General features: G+C 44.5%; 1 protein-coding gene across 2 annotated transcripts in view; it reads right to left on the bottom strand.

Moving 5' to 3' along the window:
- Positions 1–12,563, bottom strand: part of KCNK2 (potassium two pore domain channel subfamily K member 2) — a 103,158-nt gene that overhangs the window by 73,439 nt on the left and 17,156 nt on the right. The window contains exon 1 of one of the 2 annotated variants that reach the window (XM_056488579.1): positions 675–760. The exons of the other annotated variant lie outside the window; for it this stretch is intronic. Coding sequence (XP_056344554.1) covers position 675 — 1 coding nt within the window. The 5' untranslated portion in view covers positions 676–760. Of the gene's footprint in view, positions 1–674; positions 761–12,563 lie in introns of those variants that run through there. 2 annotated transcript variants of the gene reach the window in all.

Raw genomic sequence — 12,563 nt, 5'->3', positions numbered from 1 at the left:
CTGCAGGGAAGGCGGTGGTACTTGGCAGAGTCACCGCCTGGGAGCCCGCCGGGCTCCGGCACACAGCGGGCTCCGGGACCAGGGGTGCGGGGACAGTGAAAGCCGCAGCCCGGCAGAGCGGGGACCCGGGGCACCCTCACAGCCCGCGGGGTGGGCGCCGGGCACTCCACGCTCGCCGCGGTCACGCCTCCCACAGCTGCGGCCCCCGCCCCACGGGCACGGGGGTCGGGCACGGCCCCCCGGTCCCGCAGCTCGGCGGGGGAGCCCCTGTGCCGCGCCGCCTCCTCTCCGCGGCGGCCCCCGAGCCCTCCCGATGCCCAGGGCCGGTGCCGGGGAGCGCTCCCAGCGCGGCCGAGCCGCCGCGGCCGCCGGCGGCGAACAAAGGAGCGGGCACCGGGCACCGCCGCTCCCCGCCGCCCCTCCCGCCGTGCGGCCCCGGTAGCCCCGGGAGCTGCCGCCGGCTGGGATGCTCCGCGGGGGCGAGGCGGCCGGCGGCGGAGCCGGGGCGCGGCGGGAGCGCGGCCGGGAAGGGAGGGGAAAGGAGCCGGGCAAGGTACAAAGGAGCCCCGGGCCGCCGCGGGGAGCATCGCGGGGTCCGGCGCGGGGGAAGCGGGGGCGCATGCAGCATCCGCAGGGCTGGGAGCGGGGAGGCACGCCATTGTGCTCGTACTCACTTCTTATTTACCGACCCGGTGCCCTCTCCTCGCTCCACGGGCAGGCATTTTTTCTATGCTTGGGTAGATACAGTTAGAGCAAATTTAAAAAAAAAAATTAAAAAAAAAAAAAAAAAAAAAAGGAAATAAAAGAAAGGCAGGAGCAGACGGAGAGGAAGAGGCTGATAGATGGGTCTGGAGGAGAGGGAGCGGCAGGGGCGGGCGGGCTGGCAACGCGGCTCCCGCCGGCTCCCCCCGGCCCCGCGGCGGGCGAGGTGCCTCACGTCGCGCATCGCGCATCGCACATCGCGGCGCTCCCGAGTGTGCGAGTGCGAGCGAGTGTGTCCGTGCGGGTGCGAGCGCCTGTGTGTGTGTGTGTGCGTGTGTGTGTGTGCGTGTCCGTGCTGCGCGGGGCGTGCGGAGCGCCCGAGCCGGCGGTGCCTTTTGTGGGGCGGCGAGCAGCCGCACCGCTGCTCGCCCCCCCGCCCCTCCGCGCCCCCTTCCGCGCCCCCCGCCGGCGGGGGGAGCCGCTCCCGGCCCGCCGGGGCTGCGCGCCCCTCCGCGCCCCTCCGCGCAGCCTGGGCGGCAGATGCTGCAGGGCGGCCGGGGGGAGGCAAAGCAGTACCTGCGGAGAGCAAGGTCTCGCCTGGAAACGAGCGAGGGGAGAGGAGGGAGAGAGGGAGGAGGAGAAGGCACCGGCCAGCCCCGCAGGCGAGGCTGGACCTGCCGGCGGTCCCCGCTCCAGCCCCACACCCGGTCGCCTCGCCAGAGCCTCCCCGTGAACTTTTGAACTGTCCGAAATGTCACCGAATTATCAGGAGAGGGGGGACAAGCGGGGACACCTCGGCGCTCGCCGGAGCACGGCGCGGGGCTGAAGGGGCAGGCGGCTCCGTCCTTGCCGGCTCGGCCTGATTTTAACCCGGTGCTTGGCAGCCCTGGTGTGTTGCTGCAAGGAGTTAACTAGGTGGGATCTAGGAGTCAGGGATGGTAGCTGCTCTCCTATCGCACGCACCGCCTGCGCACCGCCTTCTTCCATTTCAGTCTGATAGATACATCAGAAATGCTGCTTCAACTGTGCTTTCTGCCACTAAAAAGCCTGAAATTATCCTTGCTGTCTTTGCCGTGGGCTAACTCCCCTGTTTCCCAGTCATCTGTCACCTGTGATACTATCCATGGGTCACTTGTTCACACTGAGGTGAAGAGCATGAAGACAAATCCTAGAAGAGGATTTACCAAGAGAAACCAAAAACTGCTCCCACAACCACTCTAAAAAGTCTAAAAAATTACTCACTGTAACAAATGGGTGTAAGTCTCAAGCATTTAAAGCCAGAGGCTGTATCTGTAAAATGGCCAAAGATAGTCATACATCGGGTGTTTAATGGGCTATAATCCCGCTTAAATCAGCAGCACCATCAGCAAACACTTTAGAAGTCACTTATTTTAACGCTTCTCCATATCAATGCGACATAATACAAATGAGTGTAATGTTGAGTTCCTCAGGACTCCAATTTCAACAACATCAATCACACCACTCTCGTCCAGTGTGTCCACAAGTCTCCACAAGATGCAGCACAGGGCAGGAAGCTGCCTCTGCTATTTCAGAGCGAGCTGTAGCTCATTGCTGCCCATCCCTGGGAACCAGCAGAGCACTTGTCGAGGTAATGAGAGCAGCTGGGCCCTGCCCAACAACCTCTGGCAAGCAGATCTTCGGTCACAGGGTTGGCTTCATCAACACAGTCCCAATACTCAAACACAAGAGAAGCGTCTGCTTCTGATTACTGGTACTCCCTCACTCAGGGAATGCTCAGAGATGAAAAATTCTCGCACCAAAATATTAATATTCATATTTAAATAAATAATTAAATATTTATTTATATTTAAAATATATAAGTAATAATTTTAATATTGAATACGCAACCCCCCCCCCAAAAAAAAAAAAAAAAAAAAAGCAAACCAACACCATAATCTTTTCTCCTTTCTCTCCAGCAGATTTCTTAATCATCAGCCTACATAAACACTGGCTGTTTCTATCTCATGGAAAAGAATAGTTTCACAGGATTTCTTAGAACATCCTATGGGAAAACAGGCGTGAACATTTTCCTCCATGCTGACATGTGTCTCCATAAAATACTGTGGAAAATAGTACTACATGCCTTTCTTTAGCAATCTAAATATTTGGAATCAGATTTTGTTTTTCCTTGAGTGAAGGAATTATTATTAAAAGCTTTAAAAGGGTCATATTTATTGCTTACAAATTGAAATCCATGGGAAGCCTTCCAATAGCTTCAGGAGGGTTTGGAGCAGTCCTTTAATTTAGGGATTCCACCCAATGGGAAGAAACCATTTTGAGATCCTCTCCAGAAATGACTGCATTGGTGCCTTAACCTTAAGACCTGAAGAGCTGTCTCTGGGAAAGCAGTTATTTCCATTAATTACCTAGTAAATACCTCCAGTGACTACTTTCAGTTGGCTGATATTTTCCACCTATTGTGATCCCAGATGCAATCCTCAGCTGGATCCTCGTCTTACCACTTACTTTGAGTGGACTTGAGCTGCACATTCTCATTTCTAGCAGGGATATAACACTCCACACACAGCAGCAATCTTCAAATTCCTCAAGAAAACCAGTAATTCTTTTTGTAGTCTACAATAAAAAACTATTGTGTACAGCCACTTCTGTTTTTTGGAGGCCTTTTACTGCACCAGCCTTTATTCTATGGAGTTATGCCCACCACTATGGTGGTTTTTTTGGTTTTTTTGCAATGTACACCACACATTGTTTGAATAGTGTATGTGACCATTTTGCCCTCAAATTTGGAACTGACATTTGACCAGCTTGATGCACCAGGCCTGAGCTTTGCTAAACAAACACACTTAAATGCAGCACTGACAAAACATCCTACTAACTGACACAGACAAAATTAAGTAATAAAAGGGGCTGAAATACAGATCTCCAGCCTTGCAAGCAAATGGATTTGCTGCTGAGCCAAGGAGATTTATCTGAAAAAATTGAAAAAAAATTTCTAAGATTAAGTATAAGCAGATTTGTGTATTTCACTCTAACATAAGAAAAACTCACAAAGTACAGGACTGTCAAATGCTGTCTAAAAATGTATTGACATGAGTTTGGGATGACCAGAATACTCACAGACGGTGGCTGCTGGAAGCTGATCAACTCTTTGAAATGTTAAAAGTAGGCTCAGCCAAGAGAGACAGACATGCAGCATGCAGAGGAAGTCAAAGTTGCATGACAAACATTGCAATCCCATATTCATGGAAGTAACAGCTGCAGATGAGCTAAACGTAGCTTTGATAGGACACAAGGTCACTTGCAAGGAAATAGTTATTCCAGAGAATAAAGACCTATAAAGACCAATTTAAAAGTCTCAAGTAAAAAGTACTCTTACCTGCCACTAATGATTTCTGTTCCTCTTCCTAATTCAGGAGCCATCCCCTCCCTGGGAGGTCATGAAGAACACTGGCTTTGAGCCCAGAGCAAGAAGCTTCTGCTAAGCCCCCACCCCTGTGAGCAATAAATGCTCTTCTCCTTTAACCAGCTGTGTAATGGGAGGCACCACAGGTTCCTGCCTGATTCAATCTTATTTAGTTGCTGAGAATTTCTACATTCCCAAGGGACTGTTATGACAAGGGTTCCAGTCTCACTGACTTCAACAGCAGCTTATTCATGTGGGCATCTGTTTAACTGGACACAGGGGACCTGTGCCTGTGATCAAACAGTGTATTGCTATAGACTTTGGGACCTGCTGAACACAGCATCCCCTCTTCCTCATCACATGCTAGCAGGAAACCTCTGCCTCTCTTCAGAATTTGCCCAAACTGTACACCCAGTTGAAGCCAAGGATAAACCTCTGCTACTGCTAAGTTTTATCACTAGAAAGCTTCTCAGAAACACTACTGGACTTACATAGTAAGTTAATTTTAAGGTTCATTTTACTTATTCAGCAAGACTTACAAATTACTTGTCTCTTGACTTCTTTGGAGACATTAAAAGATCTCTGTCAGTTCTTTATGGATAATTATGACATTAAGGCCAAGCCATGTCACCGTATTTCACCATTAAACCATTATTTGTATCCTGCTGTGGGAATTTTAACAAAATGAGGGACTAATGGCACACAGCCTGCCTCTCTTTGGAGCAAACTAGAAGGCAGATCATGTTCTTCACAGGCAGCAAGGATGCCAGGCTGCTCCAAGTGACCATGCTGAAAACACACCCTCCCAGCACTGGGGAGAAGGCAATAGGCAGGAGGCACTCACAGCTGAGTGATACTCAGCCCTCTGCCTCTGAAAATGGCAAAGTCCTGAAACAGACCCATTGAAAAATATGTGATCTCTTCTAATTCACATCCTGAAATGAGTTAAGCATACAGAGAGTAATTAGAATATGCACTGCAGAATCACAGAATCACAGAATCAGTGTTAAGGGCTGGCAGCGACCCTAAAGACCATCTGCTCCCAGCCCACCTGCCATGAACAGGGACACCTCCTACTAGACCAGGTTGCTCAAAGCTGCATCCAACCTGGCCTTGAACAGCTCCAGGGTTTGGAGCTGTTCACAATCCACAGCTTCTCTGAGCCACCTGTTCCAGTGCCTCACCACCCCCACAGCAAAGGATTTCTTGCTAATATCTAAATTAAATTTCCCCTCTTTCTAAGTTTTACCCATTCCCTCTTGTCCTATCACTACAGTTCCTGAAAAATAGTCCCTCTCCATCTTCCCTGTAGGGCCTCTTCAGATACTGTAAGGTTGCTATGACTTCTGAGCTGAACAGCCCCAACTTTTTCAGCCTGTCTTTTTAGGGCAGCTTCTCCAGCCCTGTTATCATCTTACTCCCTCTCTGGACTTCCATGTCCTTCTTGTGTGGGGGTCCCCAGAGCTGGATGCAGCACTGCAGGTAGGGGACTCACCAGAGCAAGTAGAGGGAGAGAATCACCTCCTTTGTCCTGCTGGCCATGCTCCTTTGGATGCAGCCCAGGATTTGGTTGGCTTTCTGGGCTGAGAGCTAGTGTTGAGTGACACCTCCCAAGTGTGCCAAGGTCCTTCTGGACAGCATCCCTTCCCTCCAGCGTGTCAGCTGCACCACACAGGATTAATGACTTCTACCTCACTAGCAAGTTACTATATCTACCATGAGCATCTGTCCTACACCATGGCAAATTATTTATTCAGCAGAAAAAAACATTGTTTCTCACCTCATCAATTACTAGAAAAAATGTTTACACGTGCTCATATATTTTCATGCAGCTCAGTTGTCAATCTTAATTACATTCTAATTCTTTCCATTGCTAGCAAGCCTTATCTATTTATCCACTTGCAGCAAGAGGGAAGTTGTTTTAGAACCTGTAAAGCATTCACTGCTGTAATTAATATTGTGAATGTGTATTCTTCTTTACTGACTTGCAAGTCTCCCAGTGGGTTTCCTCCCTGCTTGTGTCGTGTTATCAGACCTGATGGGATTTATTTATCACATGTTCTGTCACTGTTTTTTTCATATTTGTTTCCACAAATCTATTATGCTTGGAGAGCTTCAGAAGCAATGATTATAACTAACTTTCAGTGCCATTCTCACCAATGATAAATGTGAATTGCCATATGCCACCATTATTATGGATTATTTATGCACAGAAAAAAACTTACAACTACTTTGAATTGCTTATCTCCTTGATGGACAGCTAGTAGTGCTTTGGGATGATTACAAAATACTTTTCTGTAATCACCAAAATGTTTTACAAAATTGCTGGTTTGTAATTTGTTTTCCATTTTTGCCATTGTGGTTTCTTCAAAACAGGAGGCTGACAATGAGAACATCAAGGTTTCATATCTGTCTGTCCACACCCAATAGTATCAACCATGCAACTGATTTTTATGGTGTTACTGATAACTTATGAGATAGAAACCTAATCTCCATACTGTCTTGCAGACTGGAAAAAGCAGGAAATATTTTGAAAGCAAAAAAGATACATATGACTGCACACCTCAGGCCTGATGAGAATGGCCAAAGTTTGTGCTGACTCTAAAGGGAGTTTTCCTTGAGTCAGTAAGCTTGCTTTAAAACCATGTCTTGAGGAGTTGAGGACTTTTTTTGTTTGTGAAGTACTATATTCACATTTTAGGGAACTCTGGAATTAGTGACACAGACCTACACAACAACCCGAAAATAAAATAAAATAAAATAAAATAAAATAAAATAAAATAAAATAAAATAAAATAAAATAAAATAAAATAAAATAAAATAAAATAAAATAAAATATCAACAGAGGACACTGGAAATTGTCTAAAATAACATTAGTACTTTTCTTTTTGAGTAATCTACAAATAAGATTTGGAAGAAACAAAACAAAACAGACAAAGAGAAAACAAGAGAAAATAGCCCTGGCAATACTAAATAAGTATCATGCAGAGCTAATGAAAGAACTTGCTAGCAGAAATAAAGAATACAAATGAGGTGATGAAAAAGGAGAACATTAAGTATCATCTATGTTTTAAAACCACCAGACTCTACTCTACCTGGCTTTAGCCATGAAAGTGTAATGAAATCTATGAATTATTTTCAAATATGCACAAGAGACTGTTTTCTGGCAAACTGTGTTCAGCTACCTAGAGATATGTCTGGAAAGGATGTTACAGATTTTTTTAAAGAATGATAGCATTTGGTAGTCTTTATTTATTTCTTTCTTTATTTACTCAGTAGCTTGTTCTTGCTGCTGTGACAAAGATATCACTAACACCATGCAGGCAGAAAGCTGGGTGAGCAGAGCCCAGTTTTCATAAGGTATTATTTGGGCAGGAAGAAGCATAAATTCCTGCCATTCAGATGCATCATGCATTGGCATTGCTCAGCAGATCCATCCTTGAAGGCACTTCCTTCTGTTTTCTTTAAAGTGTGATCTTGAAATTCAGGGCTTGGTGATTTAATCTTTGACTGGCAGTTATGGACTGTGTTGGCAGGAGAACAGGCTACAGGGTCATGCTCATCTTTTCAGCTTTAAAGTGGTTCCTAATCTATATGCTCCTCTAGAAGGAAGGTCTTTTCTGTTGTGTCCTGCTACTGATGTTAAGCATGCAAGGAAACTCAGCCATGGGCTTGTATAGTTTTATGTTTTATTTTCTGTTGGTAGAGGGAACATTAAAAGCTGGACTCTGGCTCCAAGGAAAATATAGGTAGGAAATACAGGGTATGATTGGCCCATATTTTCCCCTTTGCACAGCAAATATAAATATACCCCAGATGTAATACCCCAGGCACCAAATAGAACCAGATGCTCTTAGGGCTGTGACTGGTGAGAAAATTATTTTGTATGATCCCTTCACATAAAACAGCTAAAATTAATATTATGAAATTTCCATTACATTTGAGCAGACTGGATGTAAAAGCTGCTCTATTTCTAAAATTCTCAGCAGATTAATATTTTTGTAATCATTTGCCCAAAAAGATTAATTGCCCCATCACATAAAAGGGTGAGTAAAATTGTGAAAAAATCATTATGTTAGTGTATTTTTCTAAATTGTTTATATTGGAAACAAATATAGAATAAGTGACCCCTCACAACAATTTATGTAAACTTTCTGTGATTGTGTGTGTGTGTGTGTGTGTGTGTGTGTGTGTTTTAAAAAGAGAACTATACCAAATTAATTGGCATGATTGCCAGGAAAAAGTTAATAGAAAAGCCATAAAGAAACCAATTCCTGAAATTATTGCTTTCTTAGCTTTTCATGTTCCCTCTCATAACAACTTTGGATATTAAGGGGATTATGACTCAAAAAATTTACCTAAGGCTTTATCCAGTAAGAGTATCTCAATGAAAGAAATACAACAAAAGTAAGTGAGTAAGGAAGCCTCAGGCTGAATATTTGCACCAGATTCTTGGGGACTTATTGGCAATTTATTTTAGAGGGGAGATCTGGTGATTTTACTAGCTCATAAAAATTGCCTAGAATATTTTGGAAAGTCAGCTCTGATCACAATATTATAACTAGTAAAGTAGATTTGTGAAAAAAAAACACCATCTCTTATTTCTAACTTATAGGGTCACAGGAAGTGGGTCCTTCATCCTGCTAGCAAATCCACAAAAATACATGTAATCCAGATGTGATGGACTTTGGATATTCTGGATATATCTGCTGTACATCACAGCAGAACCCCACACAAGGAGCTGTGTGGGAATTCAGAGCAAGGTGCTGCATGCAAAGGATTGTGCAGCATAGCACAAAAGTACTGCCAGCTTCCAAAGGCAGTGCAGGTAAGGTCTCCCAGCAGCACACTCAGACTGGGAGCCCTGACCCCTCAGCAAGGAAAACTGCCCTAATTATGGTACTTCATGGCATGTGAGTGTTGCCTCCAGTTCTGGAGTTACATTTTTGTCAGCTGCTTTGAGGGGTTTTATATCGTTCTGAAGGTGAAAGATGTTACATGTGACATGGACAGAGGTGTCTAGAAACAAAATAGTGATCCCTGGAAAAAGCATTTTATTTAATTTCCGTGTAGCTCAGTTTTCACCGCTGGTGCTCCTGAGCAAGCTTTCTGCTTCTGGACACAAACACACTTCCCACCATGCTGCTCAGCATTATGCCCAATTCTTATGCCCAATTGATCCAGAAAATAGCCCTTCATTTGCCTTGTTTGGAAGGCTAGCAGAACAAACTTCATGCAAACAGTAGATAAGGTTACTGCTTTATTCGAAAACATAAATAAAAGAAAAGCCTCCAGATTTTACATAATAGTTAAATGATTGCAAGACTCAGGATAAGCAAAATGGACTCTAATTATTCCTTCTGCATAAAGCCATTTCTTTTGCATAGGGACATTTAAATCCATGTCTCTAACCTTCCTGAAGAGAACCTATCACTCCAGTGTTCAACCAAGCCCAGTTCAAGCAAGCCACACTTAGAGACCACTGATCCTAGCACTTTACTGGACTCCAGGGCACTGCCCTGCTATTTTATCTGATCTCTAGGAAATATTACTGAGCTGTATTTGTTGTTCTCACTTATGTATTTGTGCACAAGAAGTTTTACACTCGAGTTTTATAAATAGAAGTACACTCACATGGGTGCTTAGCAAGTTTCACCACCAGCAAAATTTTACTGAAAACAGGTAAATGACCTGTTTACCCCCAGAGCAAGTACTGAGCTTGTCAGGATGTTTTGCCTTCCTGTTGCATAAAAGGTTTCTTCAGAGTCAATTAGCTGTTGACTTCCAGCTGAGCTACAGTGCCACAGAAGGGCACTCCAAAGGCATCTTTATAGAGCAGAGACTAACCTGTATCAGGCAGGATGCAAGAGAACTGAGGGCTGTGGTAAGTATTTTGGAAATTATTTTGGCCCAAGTCCCTACTAACTACATGGGAAAGATAAACCGCTTTGAAGCTTAGCTAGAATAAGATGTATCTACATGTTTTATTGTTTCATTTCTCATACCTCTCTCCAGAAATACTCACTGATAATTTCTTTAATAATAACATTTTAGCACAATAAATTAGTTTTCTTTTTGACTGAAAATAGATAGAGAAAAGACAGATTTCAGGATGGCTGACAAACCTGAAACAGCCATGTCCTTGGTATGTGGCAAATCCTTCAGTGCATGTTTATTTGTACATTCCTGGGCACTCCAAATATCTCCTCTAGCTCCTAAGATTCAGTTTGCTAACCAGGAAAAGAACAGATTCCAGGTAGGAGGTTAGTCCTGCACTATTAATGTTAATCTGAACCTTCCCAGCAGGCATCAGGAATAAGGAGATGGCATAAAATTTGGGCGACCACCTAGACCTATGGGTTTATGATAATCCCATAATCCAGTAGGTGGTAAAGAACTCTAATGTAATCCCAGTTCTTCCTATAGGATTAAGGATTCATGAGGTATAAAATGGACAGAGGGAGAAGGAGAGAAAATGTTCTTAGCTTAGTGATTATACATTTCCTTGGCAGAAGAATTCATGAGTTCCTGCCCCAAGGACTCTTTATGTATTTTAACCAATGACAGTTTCAATAAGAAATCCAAGTAAAGAAACAAATTACACCTGATCATTTCTACAGATATTTAACACTGATAGTCATTATCAGTCTTAGTCAGCAACACTAGGTTGACATAATCTGCTTTCACGTTCTTTACCAAGTTTAATTGTTTGGCATGCAAGAAGGCAAACCATCAAGGATGCTGCAACACACAGAAAATTCCTGCTAACTCAGTTCAAACAGAGTAATTAACAGAATTAATCAATTTCAATTGAATGAGATCAAAGAAATCTCCTATCAGTTGACTGTTTAGAATAACTCAAGGAAGATTAATTTCTATCCTAGTGTTCTCTTGATCCCAATAGGTTGTTGATGACAGGAGAGTAGAAAGCAAGCTTTTTATCATCAATCACTTTCATTAATACTTGACTACCTGCTGTGTACAAGGATCCACACATTCCTCTATTTTTAGACAAGAAAGCAACCTGTCAATAAGTGCTGAACTGCTTGCCATTCACAATGACCACTTAGGGAAGAACATAGGCATAGTGGCTGCTGTGTAGAATATTTAACAGGAAGCTATATATAGAAAAACACAACTTATACTTCAAGTGTCCCAGCCAGCCTTGTCTCCCTCAAAATAACACTGATGCTTCATGTAACAATTACTGATGTCTTAACTGCAATGCATCCTCAATATACCACTTGCACATACAAGACATCTGTTTTACCCACATATTTATCTACCTATCTAACTGCACTTACACCCTAGCTATAAGCTCTACTTATACAGAATGTATAATGTCAGGCTGGAGGCTGGAGGGTCACCAGCTTGTGAAAGGAATTACATGGTCTAGTTGCCTTCAATAAAGGAGGACTAGGGTAACTGACCCTGTCTTTCTTCCAGTCCAGACTCACATTTCAGTTACTGGGTATTGATGCAGCACATTTTATTTACATCACTAAAATAAAATCAGCCACCATTATCTCTCTCTTATGGTCATTATCTCTTCTGATTTCGCCTCAGCTCTTCTGGGCATAGGGCTTAGTCAAGACAGTGATTTAAGAGTCACCATGCTCTGGGGACTGGTGCATTTTTAGTTAAACACAGCAGAGACACTAAAGACCAAAGTTAAACCAAAGACCAAAGTTAAAGCCTGAGTTCTCCATGTGGGGAAAGTCAGGCACCCACGAGAGGAACTCACAGTGGTCTTCCAGGAACTGCTAGCAACTAGCACTGAGCAACACCAAGGAAAGGAAGTGCACTAAACCCTGTCAAGCTCTGGGATTTAAACCTCTCAAGGAAGTGTCCACACTTCAGATTCCAGGCCTTGTTTTGGTGGGGTTTTTTTCAGTGCTTAACCAGGACAGTGTGAAAAATGGAAAGTGTTGAAGGAAAAAGGGAGAGGACAAAGTCACCACTGAGTGCAAGTCAGTGGCTGGAACATCCTCTCAGGACACAGGAGAGGAGACCTAGGCTCACATCTTCTACTTCCCTGTGAACATTCTAACCAGCAAGCCGTTGGGTGGAGTGTTCTTAAGCCCCAAATATTTAGCAAGCTGCTTATGATTTCAGCAGTGAAGCATTTCCTATTGACACCCATGTCCTAACAGGCCAAAACCGAACACTTCTATCCCATTTTAATGTGTACCTTACTCAGGCAAATTCCCATCGACTTCAAAGGGAGCCTGGAAAGCTGGAGCAGTTGGTTCTCCCATTCTGTGTGTCAGTGCCTGTGCTTCCACTGCCTGCATGCCTTGGCATGCCCCAGGGTCCTGCAGCACAGAGCCTGCAGACCAACGCCCAGCTACAGCGTGCCCTGGCTCATCTTCAGCTGGGCCTGGGCTTCCCTTGCCATGGGAACTGGGGCTGCAGGATCCAGGGATTGCTGCACACCTGGGTCTTGCCCCAGTGAGCAGTGACAGTCAGCCTGCAC

The sequence above is a fragment of the Oenanthe melanoleuca genome, chromosome 3 (assembly GCF_029582105.1).
Source record: "Oenanthe melanoleuca isolate GR-GAL-2019-014 chromosome 3, OMel1.0, whole genome shotgun sequence".
NCBI lineage: Eukaryota > Metazoa > Chordata > Aves > Passeriformes > Muscicapidae > Oenanthe > Oenanthe melanoleuca.
Note: the sequence above shows the minus strand (reverse complement) of the source record. Positions and strands in the feature narration are given on the sequence as shown.